The sequence below is a fragment of the Lutjanus erythropterus genome, chromosome 4, assembly GCF_056507025.1.
Source record: "Lutjanus erythropterus isolate fLutEry1 chromosome 4, fLutEry1.hap2, whole genome shotgun sequence".
Taxonomy (NCBI): domain Eukaryota; kingdom Metazoa; phylum Chordata; class Actinopteri; order Lutjaniformes; family Lutjanidae; genus Lutjanus; species Lutjanus erythropterus.
This window is the reverse complement of record NC_139320.1, coordinates 34,137,196-34,160,330: the sequence shown is the minus strand read 5'-3', so window position 1 is coordinate 34,160,330 and position 23,135 is coordinate 34,137,196. Positions and strand designations below refer to the sequence as shown.

Sequence of the window (23,135 nt, the reverse complement as noted above, 5' to 3'; positions counted from 1 at the left end):
CTCATCTCGAACTGGAACATCTGAAGTTTCTCTGCAGTGTTTAATTGTGAGATTTGTAGTTATCGTCCCGTTTATTGTTTCCTGTTGAGCTTACTGAGTCAGGTGAACTCAAAATACCTGGTTACAGTACCATTACACCATTCTACACTCTAAGAAATAAAAAAGTGCTAACTAGAACTTTAAAGTGTTCGTTGGCTTGTCCCCAAAGGAAGAGAACCTTTTCAGAAAGGTTCTACTTGCAATCCTTTCAGTGAGTTCTACCTGGAATCCAACAAACAGGTTTCGCTTAGAAACCCCTATTAGAGGTTCTACAGAGAACTGTTTTGTGGTGTAATGGTTCCACCCAGAATCCTCTTGGGGGTTTCTTTCCAGAACTGTTCCACCTGCTGAGGGTGTTAACAAGAGCCACCTTAGGGGCTTCTACTGAGGACCTTTTTATATGGGTTTATCTAGACCCCACCAGGGGGTTCTATCGAGAACCCTTTTGTATTCCAAGGGTTTTATCTAGAACAAATTCAGTGGATTCTATTGAGAACCTTTTTATATTCCAAGGGTTTTATCTTCAAGGATTTCAACAATTCTTGAAGATCCGTGCTGTCACTATTAGCAAGTAACAGCAGACATAGTGTCTAGAAGGGAACCCCATATCCGCAAAATCTCATGAGAGTAAACATTTTGACTGAAACCTTGAAAAATCTTGCAGATTTAGCGTTCCCTGCTAGACCCAACCAGCAGACACTGGACACAACGTGCCACCACAGCAATGGCGGTGCTGTAAGATAGTGGACCACACAAAGTGGTCGCTGGATTCGTCTGTACGTCAACTTTTCCATTCCAAGCATGAAATCTTTTCTGTACCTTTTTATTACCTTGAATTTCCATGAAGGATAACAACAAGTAGATGGGAAAAAGCCTTTAATGTCTCGTTTTTTACGGACCACTTATTTATTGTTTTGGTTCATTCCCACCGCTCTCATCGACATAGGTGTTTATCTATGACAGCTTTAACAGTTGTTTCGTTTACAGCTCGTTTCAAAGCCCACAATTGGCCAAAAAAATCAGCTTTAAAGTTATTGAGAGGTTGTAAAGTCTATGCAATGTTTTATTGATATTTTTGGCAGCTGGGTCAGGATGATACTGATTTTTGTGATCCCTGTTTTTTAACACTGGATGGTCTCCGTACTGTGTGTTTTATCAGGTGTGACTGCTTTCTAAACACAACAGGCTGCCAACACGTGGCCATACCAGTTTTGGAACTGATGATACCTCATGCTTTAGTCATTAATTTACTTCAGGTACTTAGTGGAAAAGCTTTACTACCTCACAGATTAAAGCTGACTCCATCAGATTCTAAGCCAAACCATTTGGCACTTCTCTCTGTTGACCTTTCCAAAGAGTCTCATCTGTCTTGCAGGCAGTTTAATGCACAGAGCATGTTTCTCACAGCTTCCATACACAAATTATTCAAGCAAACCTGAAAAAAATACAGAAAGTGGATCAATGTGAGCAAACAAGGCCTTCATTTTACTTTGCGTTTGCCTTGAGAGTGGTTAGAGTTGATAGACACACCATGTTTGACAGTGGCCAAAGATCTACTGAGCTGAAGGCAAGAGTCTGTCCAGTGTCCACAGATGACATCACCAATCAGATAATGGCCGAGCTTAAGGCCGCAACAAAATTATGTCTCTGTCCAAGAGTTCAACTACACTTATATCCTCTATTAAACTCTCTTTATGCTTTATTAAACTGCACTTATCTACCATTTGAATGTCTGTTTTTACTCATGAGAGTGAAAGTAATACAGAGAGTCCCGGCTCTTCCTCTAGCCCATTGGACACGCGAGGATATAAAATAAGTATAGCAGTTGTAATAAGTTAAAGAAAATCAAAAGTACACGAACTCTTCATTTTCTTTAGAGGCCTCAAGAAACCTCACGAAGACCCACCCTGAGTGCCATGAGTCTTGCGGTAGCTACAGCTTAAGTTCTGGAAATTGTGATGTGCAACGGAGAGCATTAAATGATTTCATCTTGGGTGAAGTCATAGAGGAGATAGCTTCTTCACTTGAATAAATATTTAAGTAGATGAGCATTAATCCTGAGTCAGCGACTATTTTAGGAGAGGCGAAACAGTGTAGGAGGGTGCAAATGATGGAGTAAAGTAGAAGATCGACACAGCTGGGACCGTTGTAAAGCAGGGGTTTGATGATGTGTGGTAAAAGTGTAGCAAATAGGTTTAGTTTAGTTTATTTCGGTCCTTTTTCAACTTACAAATCAAATACAAATGTAAATAAAAAAATCACATCAAATCAAAGTGAATTATACTGATCAAAGCTCAACTTATCACACCTATACTTTTTACATTAATTATTATGTAGAGATCTATATAGATTTATACACTGAAAATGTATATGTAATTTTACGAATGCATATCGAGAAGTCAAACAAAAATTTCCACACACACCATTTTATATTTGGTTACCATCTTATTTAAAATTAGTTTTCAAATCTATTCAGTTTATTACACATTTCATCTCTTATTCCACAGATTAACTCCTTTAAGTGTTATAGATCTTACATTTGTTCTAAACATGCAAATTTCTCTGCTGACTCCCTCTAATTTGAAACCAAGCATCTTATTTTTTATTTTATACATTACCTGCAGTCCTGTAGCAAATTTTGACAAAAAAATATTAAAACAATTCAATTAAATTTCAGTAAAAAATGTCTCTCATACAGTTACAACAGCTAATGGTAGTGTTAGCTAAAAGTCTTTTACAGTAGTGTTTGCTAACATTGGCTAATTGTTGTGTTAGCCAACAGATAGTGTTAGCTAACTTGTTTAATACATATGGCTGCTCATTTATTGCTTTTGCACAATTGATGGTGGGTGTTTTGGAGACTGTTTTTTGCTGTCTTAGCCCATTCTCATTCTTTTCTATCTCCACAGTTTGCATTGTTGCAAATTTCCCAAAAGTTACCAAAGTCTCCAACTTATGCCTCTTGAAGTGCCCGTTTTCACCTAGTGTCAGTTGCTAGGCAACAGGCATAAAAGTTGATAAGCGATGTTGGATTTAGTATTTAGGATTTCTTAACCTGAGATAAGATTAGATGAAGATAAGATAAGATAAGATTCCTAAAGTTAGTCAGGATTTGCTTCTGTACCAAATTGTGAAAAATTTTATCTTAGAGTCTTTCTATGTTAATTCAAGACTTAAGATGGTATGTTTCTGTAATATGGCCCCTGAAGTATAGGCTTGTCTACTAGCTGTGTTATTGGAAACACTGAGTGAAAAATCTCCGTTTCTTCTAGACCAGCAGCTACAGTAAGAGATGTGGACTAGCTCATCCTGTGTTAAAAAGCCTCCCTCTGCCCTCTTGCTCTCTGTGAGATCTAACAGAATAATCTGACTACTTTATCTCCCTTCACTCCCAGGATCAATGTTGCACTGTGGGTAATCCATGCAAATATATTTGATGTACCAGCAGTTTCCATGCGGTATCAGTGTTAGGAAGGAAACCACATGCCAGCATGGGGTTTTTGGAGGGGGGGCGAAACAAAAGCTGTGAGATCTGCATTACAAATGTAAGGATAAATGAAAGGCAGGTTGAGTTTTTAAAGGAATATTTTGATATTTTGGGAAATACACTGACTTGCTAGCTGTCAGTTAGCTTAGTGTGGCATCATTAAGACTGGAAAGTCTGGTTCTGTCCCAAAACTAACAAAATGTGATGACCAGCACCTCCAAAAGCATATTAGTTAACATATACCTCCCATAATAAGACAAATTGTTTATTTTACTATTTGCTTTTTGTACAGATTAAATAGACAATGTATAACATGTTAATTTGTCTGAATTTTGTAAGATAGCTAGCTTGTTGGGATTGTTTACACATTATTCCAAGATGGTTGTCCCTATTTCTAAATTCAGATTCATTCCTTATAGAGAGCAGAAGTCATACCTTTTTCATGCCCCTTTTTTTATTTGAATTGTGCCACGAATAACACATATGTTTGTGATTTTACAAGTTAATTTTACAAGACAGGAAAGTTGTAATTTGTGGTATGTTTGTCATTGTTTAGTTTAGTTTTGTATGAAACCACTCAGTGAATGACAGGTCTCATCTTGCACAATATATGTCATCAACACCTGTATCGCTGCCCATCTTAATCTTTAATTAAATATTTAATTGTAATTATCTTATAATTATTTAATTGTTGTATCCAGCGACTCCTGGTCCTTCTATCAGCCGTGAGGAGAAAGAAGGTGTAAGACCTGTTGTTGTGTGACTACAAAGTCATGACGTCATTTATGTGACTTCCTGATGTGTTTCTCTTTCTTTGACAAACATCATATGTGTAATTCATGGCACAACTCTAACGGGATAAAAAATAATAATGTGTCACTCACCATTGATTATTGTTCATATTTTTTCCAAAGTTAGGTGCCATGGTGGTCCATCAGAAGGGGCGTGACCTCACCTCTCTATTCTCTGTAACATAACATCACATATGCACAGTGTGTCCAGGCTATTTAAAGCAGTTATAGCTGAGAGCACATAAGCATGCTTTTTGACGTGAAAATCTCTAATCTTGTGTTAACCACAGACCTTATTTCAGGCATCTTACCAAAAACGCATTAAAAATCCCATTTACTTCGAGACAAGGGAACCAGAGGTGTAAAATGTTAATTTCCAGGTTTTAGTACTCATTCCTGCAGCACTCTATTACTGCTTTAAATAGCCTGGACTGTTTCTAACCTTATACCTACATCATTTAATATTTTAATATTATAATATTTTAGTATTCCATGTTTGTAGAGATTCATTGACAAGCGTAGCTAAACAGCCTATATATCACAGTGTATGGCTCCTTTAAAATTAGTTGAATCTATTGTAGGCAATTAGTGTAAATACTGGATCTTATTTAGATGTAGCTGTCAGCGATGGCAGCTTTGTGGCCATTTTTTTCCACTAGTTTGTTGACACTTTAGCAATCCTTTTCAGAAAATGGAAAATGAATTTCTGACTCCCACGCAGAATTACAACTAGGGGGCTGACATGAACATTTTCTGACTCAGATGCCCGTAATTACTTATATTGAACATAGAAGAGTCAATCAGTCATGCAGTATTCAAAGTGAATCAGGAAACCACGCATAAGGAAGTGATAATTGAAATTCCCTGTCCTACAAAATCCACACAAGTGCACACTTCTCAACCTTTACTATACCCACCCTATATATACACTCTCAGTCTGTGCGCCTCAGAATAGTCATGCTCATTGTAAACAGTCGCTGACTCATTTGAGAGGCTGGTCCCAGCAGCACTCTGCATTTCCAACCACCCCGGAGGAGCCTGTGGAGGCCTGTGAGACGCACACAGTCAAACACGAGCAATAAGAGGCAGTAATTATGAGGGTTTTTTGACACCATATGGAGCTGCATTAGTCTTCCGCTACAGTGACACACAATCAAAGAGATCATCTGCACCGCTTGTTTTAAGTGAAATGTTACTTGATTAGAAGATGAGCTTTTATGATAATAAATCACAGCTGTCATTATGTATATTTCCTCTAAGGAGAAGAGCCCATTTTATTTGCCCTGTGTCACATTTTGAGTGATATACGAGCTGCTAAAACACTCACTCTGCTGCTTGTATGAGAGTGACAGCTTCAACTAGGCACCAGGTGGTAAAAGAAATCCCTAAAACTGACGGGCTCAGGATGAAAAGGGAGATGATAATGCAGGTGGTGGCTGCTGAAGGTGGAGTAAATGCTGTGTCATGTCAGTGCAGACAAGCCCCTGTGATAAAGCGAGCTAGCAACTGTAGCCCTGTCCCTCTCAATAACAGAGAAAGGCATTCGCCAAAATGCTCTGGGTGGAGCTATTCTTAGTGGGCCTAGAGAGACCGGGCGGCTACACTGTCCGAGAGCTGTGACGTCAGCGTGTTGGATCGGATTTTGCTCAGAGAAATCTATGTGTGAGGTGATTTCATGGTGCACGCTTCATTTGACTCTGTAAATAAATCTGTTGCAGGACCATTGCAGGACATTTGCAGGGGGGAGACAGTGAAAGGTGAGAGGAGGCCAGGGCGGAGTGAAGGACGATGGTCATGTGTGAGGAAATGAGGGCTCTGTGTCCACGTGAGAGCATCAGTGAGAGTGATGGTTCTCTCCATCTGCCATTATCTTCGCGCAGAACTAATTACAAGATGATGGACAGCAGACTAATCACCAGGGCCACGAGTGGCTTTAAATTAGCCGGATCATGGTGTCGCGCCTGGTGTGATGGAGAAGGACAGGAGAGGAGGGAGGAGAGAGGAGGGTGGACATGGGTCCAGAGGGAAAATGAGGTGATAGAGAGAAAAAGAGGAACTAAAAACTTGAGCCCGACTGATATATCAGCCAGCTGTTACCTGATACTGGCCAATCACAGCTATATCAGTCTCTGTTGGTATTTGCACATATGTTGTCCAATATGTGCCTATACAAAAAATGTATTTTGTTTATAGAATATAATGCAGACTATTTTTATTTGCCAGCTTTATATGCAGCATTTTATGTATCAGTGATCCATTGTCTTAATATGTGTATATATTCTATATTCTGTATATTATATTCTCTCTATATATTTTGCATTAGAGGTAGTGTATTATGTATATTTTGATACCTTTTCCTTATTCAAAGTTAATATACATAGATTTTTTAATACATATATGGTTAATTATAATGATTAAACCAAAAAATACCATCCCAGAATTTATTGATATTTCAGTACTGACCAGTCTGGAACTGTTAAAAGAATCTCGCCTGATGGATCAATATCAAAAATTTAGTTTACTTCCTAATATCAGCGTCAGTCCCAAAAATCCGGTATCGGTTGGGCTGTCTTAAAAACGAATATTATAGGTAGGAGCTGGTAAATGTATTTGTAGGATATCAGTCTTGTGATATGAGACTGGATTTTGGTTATCATTATATAGTTTAAGTGTTGTATTTTCCTGGTTTTAAAGGCTGCATAACAGTAAAGTGAGTAAAGTGTAACTTTCTGAACTTACCAGATTGTTTTAACTGTTCTCTTATTTGCCTTTATCCACCTAGTCATTACATCCACATCACTGATGATTTCACTGTCTTAATATTTTGTGAGAGCACCAACAGTCAGCCCTACAATTAAGTCACAATATCATTAAATATTGATATCCAGGTATTTGGGCAAAAATATTTTGTCCACATCTCCCAGCCCTACTTTATATGCTCTTGGACAGTTTAATCAGTCAAACAATGCATCAAATACTCTAAGATCATAACTGTTTGAGAATTTACAGCATGGCTTAGATTTTACAGTATGTTATTTAAAGCATCCAGTGAGAGCTGTAAGGTCTCCTGAAGTAAATCCTCATTTAGACATCAACATGTGGAATTCTTTACCTACAGAATTAAAACTGGATCCTGATTTAGATCACTTTAAACTCAGACTGAAGCAGTTTTTGAAGAGCGGTCAGTCATGTAGTCATGAATAATGTGGTGCTTCTTGTTTTATAGCGCTTTATTATATCATAGTTCCTGTCTGCATTTTCTTGTTGTTTGCGTTTTGTACTGTCTCTTGTGTATTTGTTGCTGAGTCTTTTGTATTTTAAAGGCCCAGCTAGGGGGCGGGCATTGCACATTAGCTTAGGCCATAAATTCTGTGGTGTGACATTGATTTATGCTACATACTTGTCCCTGTACAAATAAACATTTCATATATGAAGGACCGTTAAGATTGTTTGAAGTGGGATTGTATGACGTACTTATCTATAGTCAGCGTACTGACTACAGCAGATGCTGGTCAGGACAGCCCCAGTTTGGGGAAGCAGAGAAGATGCCTAGCAGTGTAGTACTATGAACAGGGTCAACAACATTTTAACCACTTAAAGAAAGGTCTACCTAAAAAGTCAATATCAATTTACATGTATGCTACATTTAGAATATTTTCATCGCTTTACTTTACCATCAGCCAGCCTTTTCTGAATGACAACCGCCCTTGTAAAAGCCAAATATGATTTTCTCTCGCTCAACCAGAATCCATTGGCAAAATCAGTGATTTTACATTACAGAACTGAGTCACACAAACAAACTAACATATTGAGGCGGCAGTAGACAAGCAGCTCCTGTGTTCTACAGGATAGAATTACTGATTTCACTCATGGAGACTGGTTGGTTTGGAGAGAGCAATATTTGGCTTGTGAAACTGTCATTTCCCATCAGAAAAGTCTGTCTGACGGCGAGGCTAAGTGGTGAAAATATTCTAAATGTATTGTATACTTAAACTGATACTCATTTTTTTTTAGGTGGATCTTCTTTTAAGTGGCAAAAAATACCTTTTGTTGCCGACCCTGTCCACAGCAGTACATTTCTTAGCTTCCGTTCACTGACTACAGATAAGTACCTCAGGCAACCTCACCTCAAATGATCCGAACTCTTTTCAAAGGAAAATGTGCATATTGGGATATTTATCATTATCATGGCCTATAGCCAAAACATGTCAAGATATTATTTATAAGCCATATCGTCCAGTCCTAATTATAGGAGAGGAGATGAGGAGAAAAGTGATAGACAATGAAGCAAAAAAGAGCTTCACTTCCACTGCCGCTGTCTGCTTCGTTTATCGCTCTCCTTTTGTCCTCTGTACCTCTCCCACAGAAATTCTGCCGTTCGTTATACTTTCCCTCGGCTGTGTCTGGATTTTGTTTTGTCACTCTCTATCTCTGTCCTCCCTTGCCCCCATGTCTCTCTCTTGTCTGATTTTCTGCCTTTTCTCTCCGTCTCTCTTTCGCTCAAATCTCTCTTTCTTTTATTCCTCCCAGGCTTTGGCGCTCTGTCAGCTAAATGAAAGCGAGTCTCTGTGCAGGCTCTGTTTTTTCAGACATGATGCTTCAGGCAAACCAGTGGGGTTCCTGAGCATGTGTTAACCACTCCCACTCACCGCACCTCTTGTTCGACAGTCAAGCAACGGAAACACACACACACACACACACACACACACACACAGACAGGCACACACATTCACACACTCACACTTGACAGCTGCCTTGCATCTGTTAGGTTTTTTCCTGGGCTTTAAATATATTTCATACATTTTCTGTTCCTTTTATTTCAAATATCCTGTGTTTTGTCTATTTCTGTCGCTCCTTAAATCCAGCAGCGAGACAGTTCCTCAGAAAGACACAGAAACACTTAACACTCCTGACACTGATGCTAAATGGGCGCGCACAAAGCCAATCTCCCGGCCTCGGCTCATCCTCTGTCCCTGTCCTCACATCAAGTCCCTTATTAAAACAAATCTATCTTGTCTGCACTGCTAATTTCTTTCATGCAGTCACATCTCATTATTCCTCCTCTCTCCTCTCAAATGTACTAATAAAAAGCTGTGGGAACACTGAATTTTTAATCAAAACAAGAATCAGCAAGCCATGTCTGAGATTCTGTCGATGTCAGGAGAGGAATTGCCTTTCAGAGAGAGAGGTCAAAGTTCAGGGTCAGCTCAGCAGCCCTGCAGCCGGCAGGCTTTCAGGATGCTGGATGTGATGGACTGTGTCACAGTGGTTCCCAGCCTTTTTGGCTTGTGACTATATGTCTAGAAATCATTTTATCTGAAAAAAAAAGTGAAAATGCCATTATAATTTTCCAGAGCCAAAAGTGTCATCTTCAAATTATGATAATTGTTTTATCCAATCATCTGTTTAAAACCCAAATCACATGAGTCAAGCAGCGTAGGAGAAAACAAGACAGTGAGCCCAAAATGCAAACTAGTGTCTGAGCAGGTCCAGTTCAAACATTTAATCTACACAATCAAAAAAAAAAAGTCCAATAAGGGCAAACAAATCCAATGGGGAGCTGGCAAAATCCATAAAACAAACAGGTCCAAGAAACAAGGCAAAAATCGAAAAAAAAAAAAAAAAAAAACACAGGGAACACACCAGGACCCTTGACACAAAGGACAGAGAAGAACTGGCAAAGGAGAGAAACAAACAGACCAAAATACACAGGGAGGCTGATAATGTAATTTGTAATTAACCTTAAAGAGGCATGGTAAGATATATCAACCAAACAAAGGCTCTGATCAGAGGTATGTGTGTATAAAAGATCACTATAGTCTAACACAGGTAAAAAAATAAAAAATAAAAAATTGTGGAAACAAGTCACTTTTTTTATATTGGACTATTGTGTAAAAAGCCTCAGTTACATCAACAATATCTGCACATGGCAGCTGTGGTACGGTTATTATGAGGAAAAGATTGTTGTTACAGGAAGTAACGTACAGATAAGATTAGGCAGCAGAAACTTGTTAAAGGTTAATAAAAATGTGAGTGTTAACTGCAAGTTTGTGGCAGGAAGTGAATTCTGGTCTCCTACATGAAACATGCTACAGCCTTACAATCTGACTCATACAGTAAAGAGCACTCCACCTCCTGCGCTGGCACTAAACGTTGGCATTGGACGCAAGCCAGTCATTAGGAATTATGGACACGGGCGCAAAAATCATCTAAATTGGATCCTTCATCGACACCCACTCCAGCACCACCACCACCTACCAACCCTCAGCTCTAAAACCAACAGGGGCAATTTCATTAGGCTCAGTGGCAGAGCGTGGCTCAAATGGAGTTTCAACATTTCCAAATCCAAAGTTAGACCCATCCAGACTACACTCTTTTACACATGAGTACTGAATATGATTATAACGCACAAAAAGTCAAGTCAGTTATTTAAAAACTCAGAGAAAACAGATAAACAGTTAAATCTCTCCTTTCACTTTAAAGCAAAACAAGGAGACGAAATGCCCTGCAATGAATGAGTGATTAGAGTAAAGTCAAATCAAACAGATTGATGAAATTACTGGAAGGCGTTGAATCAAGATCATATCATCTGTGAATGAATTTATTTTCTCTTCATCTAACAGATCCACTCTTGGGGTCTACATAAATCAAATTATTGGTCAAATAGTGTACAGAACTGAAAAATTGTGTAGAGTAAGTGGCTGTAAAATGATAATAGTATTAATATAAACAGAGGTAGTCCTATAAGGGCAGTAGAGCAGTGTCTTTTTAATCTAATGACGTGAATGTGCTCAGGTTACTTAAAGGTTAGCTAACTTTTTTTTGTTAGTCTGTCTGGCTCCTCTCCTTTGCCACATTCAGCTTCACCTGCTTCTTCACATTTTTTATAGCCAGACCATTGCCTCTCTCTCTTTCTTTCTCTGCACCCTGGCTTTTGTTTTTCAAGCAGATTTTGACGAGACATTTTGACTTGGCTAGACAGTTTGTTTAGTGGTGTAGGTACAAGTTTTTAGGACCACATCATTTTCACAATAAGAGTGAGGGGTGGGGTATTAGACAATAAGTGGAAATGTATTTAAATGATAACAATAAATGTATTTATCATTTAAACATATAAATATTGCATTGACAGTGATAAAAGTCTAATTAAATTGTTGTACTAGATCCCATTTAAGGGCCAACCATTGGCCTTTGGATGGCCTCTTCCCTGGGTTTTGGGCCCTGACTGGACGTAAATTGCAAGATTCACAATTCTGAACATGGGCGTGTTTCTTAAATTTACTGGGCTGGTTCACTGCTTGTGACAAGTTCAACCAAAGAGTGTAATTTAGCATGTAATTTACAAGAAAAAAAAGCAATAATTGGAGAAATGTGTGACAAAGTAAGCACCACTTTGTAACAGCAATATATTTTTTTCTGTCTTCTTCTCTTGTTAGTCATTTCACATCCTCTCTGATTTATCTTGCAGTTCCTTGAAGGGTTCTCGACCTGCAGGTTTGGGACCGCTGTTTAATCACTCTATTTGTAACGATAATACAGGACACAAACAGATTCACGTCTCTTTCTGTCAGCGACTGGGACACCTTGGCTCCACTGATATTATGTCTGCGTCCCTGCCCATGCAGCCTGCTCCAATGACCCCGTCATTATCACACCCATAATGCATCTCACCACACTCTACATTTCCTCTGGCATGCCATCTATCTGCCTAATGGGCCAGTATGGGCGCGGCTGGCCAGTCATCACTTGTGCACACCGCTTTTGTGTGTGTGTGTTTGTCTGTTTTTGTACAGTCATGTATGTTTTTAACCATTGTCGGCATCAAACAGCTCATTTAAAGCATTTGTGATTTTGTTGTTGTTTGTGCCTCTGCCCATGTTGTTGGTAACTACTGTAAGCTATGTGGGTGCGTGCGTGTGTTATCTGTTTGTGTGTGAGTGCCAGTGAACCCTCTAACTGCGTCAGCCATTAGGCCATTATGGACTGTAACCGAATCCTCTGAAAGCCGCGCTCTCGTCCGCCGCTGCAGGGCGATGATGGATGGGCGTGTGGAGGGATAAGAGTAGTCATGTCGTAGCCGGACGGTTGTAAAAAACAAATAGAGGAGTGGAGGAGTCTGCAGAGAGGTGGAGGTGCAGCAGAGGTAGAGGCCATCTGAGGTGATTCCCACTGTACGGGGCCGGGCAGACTTATGATCACAGAAGACGGGAAACAGCTTCGACCTTGCTGCTCCGCTCTGCTCCGGGCTGAGTCATGAGCTGAAAAATAAGAGGATTGTCAGGCTCGCTTTTGTTCCTCTGACTATTAGGGTGTGTGTGTACATCTATCTAATGACTACTTTCGTGCAAGACGGGCCACTTAAAGGGCTTGACGGGAGGAAACACCAAAAAACAGTACCATTTAATTTGGTCACTACATGAATTTAAAAACACGCCTCAGTGTTAGAGAGAATATGCAGAGAAGATGCAGAGTTTAGTGCACCAGTTCAGCAAGATAAATATTCATCAGGGTTTTACAAATGTTGCTGGGATTGTGGAGAATATGATGCCGCTCTTAGCCGTGTCCTTTGGTAATAAGCGTTTTTCACTGAAGACATTTTGACATTTCACTGTAGGAAAAGCACATAAATAATAAAATGAATGATGGCTGAATCCCATTTGGCTGCTTCAGTTTCAGAGCCCTGGTGCTGCGCATCCTGGCTTACTGTCACACAAAGTATGTTTACAGGCACATTAGTGTCCTGTTTTGGTTTGAATTATGGAATTTACACAGGCATGAGAGTAATTGTTATTCATATTCCTGTGTACATGACGATAACACTGTCCAGGTTTATGATGATCTATCTGCAGGTATGTTTTCTTTCTGTACCGACTGAGTTTTCAACACTTGGCAATGAGCACAGTTTGGTTTCTGGCTGTTTGCATACTGCGGCTTTTACCAGTGTACTGGATTTGGCTCAAAGTTAATAAAAACAGGAGCGCAAATACAATCGATAATGATCATTATCGTAATTAATCATCATATTTCTATTTGCTGAATATTATGTCATCTGAGTTGCTGATGCGTCTACAAACATGCTAGAAAACACTCAGAAACCTGAATCAGACGTTTACACACTACAGCAGGCAATTCGAGGGGGGATGCCATCCACCTTGTTAGCAAAATAACCAAGATTCATCTCTCTTGTTAACCTGCCGTCTCCCCTTCCACCCCTGCAGGGGCAGAAGGGTTGTTAAGTTGAATATATTAATCTAGTCATGACTTGGAAATATCAGTAGTCTAACTCTGCAATGTATTTATAAATCCATGATGCTGTCTGTGGTGCAGCCATATTTTAGTGCACTGTTGGGTGTACCTTGAGAAAGTTTGTCGCCAGACTGTCATTGTTTTCTGCTTGAAAACAAACCAGGCATTGCCCCAGTTTGCTGCTCAGCGCTACGTCACGCATCTCGTTTCTCTGATTGAATGTAGGTCTATTTAGATGCATTTTGGTCTGCACTCTTTGGAAATCAAAACATGAACTGGGAGATTAGTCAGGCAATGCCAGGCTAGTATTTATCATACTTTTGAGAAGAATCCCAAGAGAATTCATGGCTATAATGGCAGGTATCTCCTGAGAATAATCAGGGTAATTATAACTGGAATGTACCTGGATTGTATTATTTTTATTTTACATTTCAAAATAAGGAGTATTGACCAGATTACCTGATGCAGTCAAAAAAGAAAAAGACATATGTCAAATGTTATTGACAGAGTTATTATAGTTTCAAATATTTTCTTACATTTTATTTCTATTTTATTTTTATTTTTTTTGTCTTAAATTCAATTTAGTTCCAATTAGCTTCCAGGGTGGGTTTGCTTGTGTCAGTGTAGTTTTTAGTATTTAAAAATGTTTAGTTTTCGTTGAGTTAGTTTCAGTATTAGAGCTATTTTTTTCTGTTACAAGTATTATAATGTGGATCATTTGCCAGGGGCAAGATTTAAGAAGTTTAATAGGTATAACAATACAAACACAGCTCCCAGTCTAAACACATGAACTGATGCCTCATCCTTGTTCTGTTGACACATTTGAGACTGAAGACTAGAACTAAATATATTTCTAAGTGCATGTATACTTATTTTTATTTCATTTTAGTTTTGTAAGTACATAATAATGTTTCAGCTAGTTTTCACTTTTTAGTCTAGTTTTTATCTCAGTTATCTATGATGTTTTTTCACACCTAGTTTTAATTTTTAGTTTAGTCTTTGTAAACTACAACAAACATGGTTTTAAATGTAAGTGTGATGATAATAAAATGGCAACCATCCCCCTCGTTTTAATTGCATGTGATGGAGCAAAGTTCATGTCTACAGCTGTGAGGCTGGAGGCAGTTACTCACACACACAAACACACACGTGCCGCAGCACACACACATTGTATTGCAACGATCTACCAGACACACATATGCAACTTCTACCACTAAATACCAAAACACATTGATTGTTATTGAATGAGTCCTTCCCCTGATGTCCATGATGAATTATTTAGTGTTTTGCACTCGTGTTGTTGACGGCCGAGGCCAGACCCTCTACAGTGCAGCGCATCTCTGAGGCTCGGGGGGGGGGGGGTGGCAGATGACAGGTAGACGACCGCTAACTACTTTTAACACACCCCCCCCTTCTCTCACTCAGGTCTCACCTCTTATCCTCTACCTCCTCCCTGCATATAAACCTCCTCCTCCTCTTACTGCAGCCATGCCCCTCAGCCCTGCCCCCCCCCCTCTCTCAGTCTCTCACTCCTGACTCACCCTGCCTCCCAGCTAATAGAGCCTGACTCATGTTATTCACAGAGCTGTCTGTGTGACAAGGGCAGACTCAGAGGAGAGAGGCAGGATGGAGGGAGGGATGTAGGGTGAAGAAGGAGTCAGAGCGGGGAGGGAATGCAGGATGGAGATATGACAGCAGAAGAGCAAGGAGGGATAAATTAACCCATTAATGACTAACAACTAAATTTAGTCTGTCCCCAAAGATTTTTTTCTTTTAGAAGTAGAAAATCTGCTTTGAAAACTGACATGAAAATACATGTAGCTACACCAAAAATTTCAGTTTCACATATATATCATGCATTAATTAGCAGACAAAGTATTTATTATTTAAAAAGAAAAAGAAAGACATTAATTTGCAGTGTTAAATGTCAAATTTACATAAGATAAAAGCATATATTATTGAAATTTAAGTTGTTTTGAATCCAATGATGCCAAGCCAAACTTGCAGTTTTTGAGATACAGCCATCTCTGTAACCTACTATTTTAGTTGCTAGTCACATAGGGCTGCTCATTTTATATTTGTCACAAAACACTGGTGGAAATAAAGGTTCCACTGATCACATTTTCAAAATATTTTTTTTTTAGCATTTACAGGGAGAAATGATGAGAAATGTAGCTCCCTGACATGAATTTCCATGCATTTCTTACACCTATAAAATCCATAGAAATGAACAGGAGCTCATGGCTGTGACTTGTATGCCTCATTGACCCCATAGAAATCAATGGGAACTCACTTCACACTCAAGTTTTGTAAAGTAAATGATAAAATTCCACTGTGGACATTAAGGGATTACAATTGTTTCTAATTTATTATCAGATAGATTATAATTACAGTTCAGTTTCTACAAGGGTGAAAAAGTTTGCTCTTCAGTTTATTATTTTGGACCCTCGGTTAAAATCTGAATAAAGATGGTGGGAGGGTTACTTTAAAAAAGTGGAGGAAGAGGAATACAGCTGCCTTTTTTGTATCCTAATTGTGTATTTCCATTACATGTAATCCATTACACCCCATTCAGGGCACATAAACTGTGCGTGTCTATGCATACCTTCTATTTCAGGTCATATATGTGCAGCAGCACATGCAAAAGAGCTAGGTGGAGGTGTAGATCAGCAGGTGTGGTGATCATTAAATACTCTCAATCAGTCACATCAGCAGTCTCATAGCTCTGAAACAGCTATGCCAGTTTTAAACATGATAACAAGGTAAGCAAACAGAAAGCTTTACCTCAGGAAATATCTGATGATTCATCACGACATGAACGCACATCCACACACATCTGCACCCAAAGACAAATGGAGTACGGCTTCACATCAGGTAGCTACTATAATAATCACAGAAGAAAGAAATTAAGCAGGTGATGATCATATTGGACCGAAGTGATAAAAACAGGACTCTCCTGGGAAAACAGGGAGGGATGGCATGTATAGTGATAGGTATGATGAGCTCTGGTAATCAGATGTCTCCTTCATAAAAAAAAAAAAAGCATAATAACGAGTTACAACAAACCAGTCTGAAGTGTGTACAGACCCGTATGGTTACACAGTAACAGCCTGGTGTTGTTTTCAGGTGATTTAAGGAGGGTAAACACAGTGAACAGCTGTTTGTAACAGCACTGCGCTCTGGCACAACACTTCTCAGGGGCAGAGGATTTATCAGCACATTACTGGTGCTGCTCTGACTCATTAAGCAAACTGTTGGTGAAAATAAAAGACATGTTATATTCACTTAAGACTTAATGACATTTTTCTGTTGTGTTGCAGCATCATCTGTTCCTCAGGGACTCGTTTTCTTTGCTGTTGCCACTGTAGATTCTAGTGCACCCCCATTAATTTCAGATGAACCCCCAGTCATTTTGTTCTGGAACTTGGCCTGACCATGATTGGTTGCATAAAACTGCTCACATCAAGGTCTGTGGATTATTTTTTAGCAACCAGGTCATGACTTTTTTTTTTTTCAAAAGAAAACAGATATCTCAACAACCGTTATCTCCCAAACTCTGCAACTCACACCAAAACAACCTAGATGGAGAAACACACACTACAGACCAGAAGAAAATATATATATTTTTGATTTTCGATGTGAACTGTCCCTTTAAGACACGGGCAAAGAGGGAAGGAGTGATGGAAAAAGGAAGAAATGAAGGGATGAAGGGAGAAGTGAAGTAAAACCTCAAGTGCATGTGATCACCGGAGGAATAGTGTTTGAGTGATCAGATATCTGAGCCATCAGCAGGCGTTTAAAAGCTTTAGTGGACTAAAAGCTGCGTGTGTGTGTGTGTGTGTGTGTGTGTGTGTGTGTGTGTGTGTGTGTGTGTGTGTCCGCACACATCTTTACTAATGAAGTTATTCTGACTTTAGTTGATCAGGGAGTTGCTGAGAATCACTACAGCGAAGTGCAGCTGTGAGACGCCTCTATAAGAAGACAACAGACACTCTGTGGTGTTTTTCATGTGCCAGTCGGTTCAGGTTTAGATCTCTTCACCTCAGTTCTGCTCACTCTCACAAATAAAGGTGTTAACTAGAACCATAAAGGGTTTTTTGGCTTGTCCTCATAGAGGAACCCTTTTTGTTTCCTGGTAGAACCTTTTATAAAGGTTTTTAGGTTGTACCTAGAACCATCTGTGAAAGGTTTCACCCACAACCCCCTGTGAAAGGTTCTATGGAGAATGTGATATAATGTTTGGGGGTTCTGTCCAGAATCTTTCCACCTTCTAAGGGTCCTAGCAAGAATGGAGGGGGGTTCTACTGAGAACCTTTTGAGATTCCAGGAATTTTTATCCAGAACCCACCCAGGGGATTCTACTTCGAAAGCCACCGAAGGAATTCTACTGTGAACCTTTTTAAATGCCAAGGGTTTTATCTAGAACACATTAAGGGGGTTTCTACCAAGGACGCTTTTACCTGTAACCCATCAAAGGGGTTCTTACAAGAACATTTTTTTATATTCCAGGGGTTTTATCTAGAACACAGTCAAGGGGTTCTACCAAGAACCTTTTGAGACTCCAAGGGTTCTATCTGGAAACCCATCCAGGGGGTTTTACCAAGAACCCTTTAATAATCTAAAGGTTTCATCTAAAATACACCCGAGGTGGTTCTACCAAGAACCCTTTTATAATCCGAGGTTTTACCTAAAACCCACTGAAGGGTTTCCTTTTTTCTTTTTATCTAGAACCCACCCAGGCAATTCTACCCCAAACACACCCAAGGAGTTCTGCTGAAAACCTTTTTATGTTCCAAGGGTTTTATCTAGAACAGGGCTTCTACTCAGAACCCTTTTATAATCTTTCTTTCCAAAAAGGTTCTTTAGATGACAAGGTTTCTTAATGGGACCCTTAGTCTCACAAAGAACCCTTGACGAGCCCTTACTTCAGCAAAAGCTTCTTCAGAACCAAATGGTTTTGGTTAGAACCTCAACCCTTCCAGAACCACGCTTTTGTAACCTTTATTTCTAAGAGTGTACTCCACCACTCACATCTCATCCCAGAGGACTCCTGCGGTATCTGTCGCTCACTTGATCTCTGCATCCTGACCTTCTTTTGCTCGTCTCTCCTGCTGCCCTCGCTTTATTCTCGCAACACATCTGCTAAATCAGGGGAATAAGACTTAAGCCTCCTCGCCGTGTTTAGTCCGTCATCCTCAAGCTGAGTTTTCTCCCATTTTTCCATTTTGCATGTGAAGCTCAAAAGCAGCGTGTAGAGACATTACTCTGCTGCCCCCGGGCTCAAACTGCTTGCACGACTTTTTGTGTCTTCTCCACACTGCGAGACATTAGTATTGGCTATTTATAGTCAGCTCGCTGCCGTCCAGAGGAAGTACTGCGGAGGCTACATTTCACTGTGGCTCTATTAAAAGCCACAGAGTGAGATGTCAGCAAAATATCCCCATCTTTGTTTTACACTCTTGGGAAGTGCCTGTCGCTTAAACTTCACTAAATGAGACTCAAAGTGTTTGCATTGGCAAAACAATTTTTTAAACCCATTTTAACTCACTAATGTGTGTCCCTCTCTGTCTCCCTGCAGCGTGTCTGTTGCAGTCAGAGCTGGTAAACTACGAGAGAGTGAAGGAGTACTGTCTGAAGGTGCTGAGCCACCAGAGAGACCACTTCAAGGCCATGTACCGAGCCGGCATCGCCTTCTATCACCTGGGTGACTACGAATGTGCCCTACGCTACCTGCGTGACGCCAAGAACCGCGAACCAACAGGTGAGGATCAGCTGTGCATTCAGTCACACGCACATAACACATGACAGGGGGAGGTTGAAGCAGAGCTTTTTAATTTTAGGGTTATAGCATTTTATTATAGTTTAAGATATTTGATTGTTGAGTCTCATTTTTAAAATCAAGTCAATATGAGACCCAACAATCAGCCGTCTTTCTCCAGAATTGCCTTATCTACTTTTAAGCATATTTATAGAACACAAGCTTAAGGTTTTTAACATAAAAACACTATTTTTAATGTCTGTCTGAAATTTGATTAGCTATATTTTGCCATATTATATTATGAACTGTACAATGCAAACTTTTGTGATTGTACATGTTCTTTCCATGGTTACTACTGAAGACTCAACACTGAAGTCATTTTTATGCCTCCATGCCAGCGACAGCCATGATTGTCTTAATGTACGTTGGTGAATGTCTCGAGGGAATTTTGGCACAAATGTCTCTTTGGACTCAAAGATGAACTGAGTGGAATTTGTTGGTCAAAGGTCACTGTGATCTCACAAAACTCATTTCGGTCATAAACTCAAGAATTCATATGCTAATTATGACAAAACAGGATAAAGTGATGAAGTGATGAAATTTTATGTCCAAAAGGTCAGAGGTCAACTTTAATGTGACATCATAATGTTCAGCTCTCTATCAGTCCTCTGTCCTCCTCTATGAAAATAGTCTGCTGTAAAGACAGCATGTTCCTCACTGGGAATTATTCACTGAAGTCAGAGACAGAGCTTCCATTTGGTCAAAAAAAAAAAAAAACACTTAATACCTTTCATTAAATTCCTTCAAAATCTTCACAACATACATTATATGAGTCCAGACAGACATGGACGTAAACTTCACCATGACTGGTTGGCGAAGGCTTACAACAACGAGGCACTAATTCTAGTTTATTTTTGGGGTTTGTTCATGGAGGTTTACTAACATGGAAGGAGTTTGCATTATATTATTAAAAAGTTGGTGATTCAAGATTTGTTTTGGAACTCATTATGTCTAATAATACATAAATACAAGATTTCACCCTGGGAGTTTTTTTCCACACAGCGTGGAGAAAGCTTTGAGACACCATTTAGACATTTCTGCTACAAAGTAACTAAATAACTTCAGTATTTCTAAAATCCATCGAGGCTGCAGCCCCATATTCCCGTAAAAACCTTAGTTCTGTTTATATTCATTCAACATTTTGCATTGTGTGTATCCTTGAGACCAAATAAATGGGTTGAATGTTTTTCCATCCTCATAAAACATTTGCAGAACCGCATTTTGGAAGAACTTGAAACCCACATTGTTTACATCCCTAGGAGTCTTCTGTCTCCCTGCCATTGTTGGCACTTTGCTGAATTTCTTCAATAGCGTAGTACGATTGGCAAGACTGTGCACCAAAGTTGTAGAGTTAGTTGTCAGAACAGTGGAAAAGTAACATAATGATGTGCCTTATCAGGTAGCAACCTGCACCACAAGAGTGTTTCATCTGTTTTCTCTGATGAGCCGTGTGCACCAGAGTCAACACACTATAGATAAACAAAATAAAGCAAGCTCTGTTTTTAATATCAGACAGTGTGTGTGTGTGTATGCAGGCCATTTCTGCTGCATGTTTCGGCTGCAGAGCCTCATGGGATTAGTAGCTGATTCCCAGTCAGATACATTAAGTATTTATCCTTGTGCCTTTGCCTTTTTTTCTACAAAATTTATATTTTGCATTTGCTTTGAACATTTTGTAAGATCATGTCTCAACTCAGTGTAAGCCCATTTCTTCCAATGTGGTGAAAAAAAGGAAGCTGTAAGTCATTATATTGAGAAACTGTCACAAAATAATAAGTTTTTATCTCAAAATGATGAATTATTATTTAAAATAATGACTTAGTATCTCAAAATAATGAGAAACTTTCTTGAAATTATAAGTTAGTATCTCAAAACAATGAGAATTTTTCTCAAAATAAAGAGTTATTATCTCAAAATATTTATGTAGTACCTCAAAATAATAAGTGATTGTCCCAGAAGACTAAGAAATATAAGAATATTCTCAAAACAGTGACAAATAATGAAATTTCTCACTATTTTGAGAAAGTTTTCTATTATAACGATCATATTAGTGGGAAAGGGCTTAAATACAACTCTTTATTAGATATTTTCTGAAATGTGAATGAGAAATTAAATTTGGGCCACATTTTAGTTCTGTCACATTCAATATCATCACTGTGTCTTTAATGTTCTGACATGAAAGAAGCCCAAATCTAAGTGCATTAACAAATGAGATTGCACCGACTGAAGTAAAGATGTGATTTATTTTTATTTCTGCGTCACATCTGTTACCTTTCCTCTCTCCGTCACAGACACCAACGTGCTGCGGTACATCCAGCTGACAGAGATGAAGATGAGCAAGAGTGGACAGCGGGAACGAGAGAGCGGCAAAGAGACCCAGGGCTAACGCTCGACCTTTTCACCCTCCTGACCCTTCAACCTTTGACCCTACGAGCAGTCCCTACATCGACCCTCCCTCTCCCCTCCTCCTCTATCGACTCCTGACAGCAGCACAGCCCCACAGACAGCAGAGACAGTCCCAGTCACCCGGGAGACATATCAAACGCTGTCTGCAACCCGACCTCCTTTTCCTCCTCTTTTCCTCCTCTTCTCCCCCCTCTTCTTCCTCAGGTGCTGTGGTTCCTCTTTCCCTAGACGCAGACAGTCGAGCAAACATGAAAAAAACAACAAAAAACAAGGAAAATGCTGTATTATACTCATGTGAAACAGTCGATGTGGTGGAATGAAAAAGGAGCTTCAAAACATACATATGAATAATGGACATTTGCGTGATTTAGTAAATGTTTTAAAAACATAAAATGCATTTTGTTTCTGCTCTCTTGCTCTCTCTTTTTCTCTCTGCCTTCTTTCTCTCCGTCTTATTTCAAACTCTTGAGGAGAATATCAGGGGTTGGGAAGCTCGACCACACCGGGAGGAGGGTGGGTGTGTTTGGTGTGTGTATGGAGGCAGTTTGGAGCATAGAGAGGCGAAGTCTCTCTCCTTTTAGTGTGCTCTGTGGGACCTTATTTCAGAAAAATAAGAACGGTTAGAGAGCAAGAGACAAATATTTTTTGATTCAGTTTAAACTTTGCCATGAATTACATATATAATGTTTGTCAGTTTAATAGAGAATTAACAAGACTGCTCAGTGAGCTACATCCCTCGTCTCAAATGGTCTGCGTCACAAACACGAACATCGTCATCCCTCGTAACGTTACCTTACTTGATGTGTTTTATCCAGACTTATCAGCCGGGAAGTGAAAGAATGAGTAAGACGTGTTGCTTGTGTGACCACATCCACACAGGCATCGTAGCTTCAGCAGCTAACATAAAACGGGTGTCTAGTCTTTCTAATTACTAACATAGTTTAAAGTTTTAGTTTAGTTGTCTCCTGTTTAATATTGAGGCTCTTATCTTTTCTTTTGTTTCTGCTGTTCTGCTTCCTGCTTTTGTTCTTTTTCCGTCTTTTTTGATCATTGAGTCTTCCTGTGTATTTAGTCTTTGTCTTTAGTCTTACCCTCCTTAGGTGCCAGTTTGTCTTTGTGCCTTTGTATCAAGTGTCCTAGTGTTTTCCCCTCTGTGTCCTAGTGGTTTTTAGATTTTCTTTGGATTTCATGCACTCACCATCAGAGTCATTAAGATGACTCAGAGGCTAAAAGCAGGTAGCTTGAAAGTCTCTGCTGGATCACTGGGTTGCTAGTTTGTATTGTGCAAAGTGGAGGCAGACTGGTGCAGTTCAAAGTGATTTAATGAACCTCAAAATACAGGTTTTAA

At 39.5% G+C, this 23,135-nt stretch overlaps 1 protein-coding gene across 1 annotated transcript in view; it reads left to right on the top strand.

Annotated features, from left to right (window-relative positions):
* Positions 1-22,685, top strand: part of ttc9b (tetratricopeptide repeat domain 9B) — a 38,356-nt gene extending 15,671 nt beyond the window's left edge. Inside the window, exons 2-3 of the mRNA XM_084716491.1 lie at positions 19,142-19,324; positions 21,673-22,685. Of these exons, the coding sequence (XP_084572617.1) occupies positions 19,142-19,324; positions 21,673-21,767 (278 nt within the window). The 3' untranslated portion in view covers positions 21,768-22,685. The remainder of the gene's footprint in view (positions 1-19,141; positions 19,325-21,672) is intronic.
* Positions 22,686-23,135: the final 450 nt, after the last annotated feature.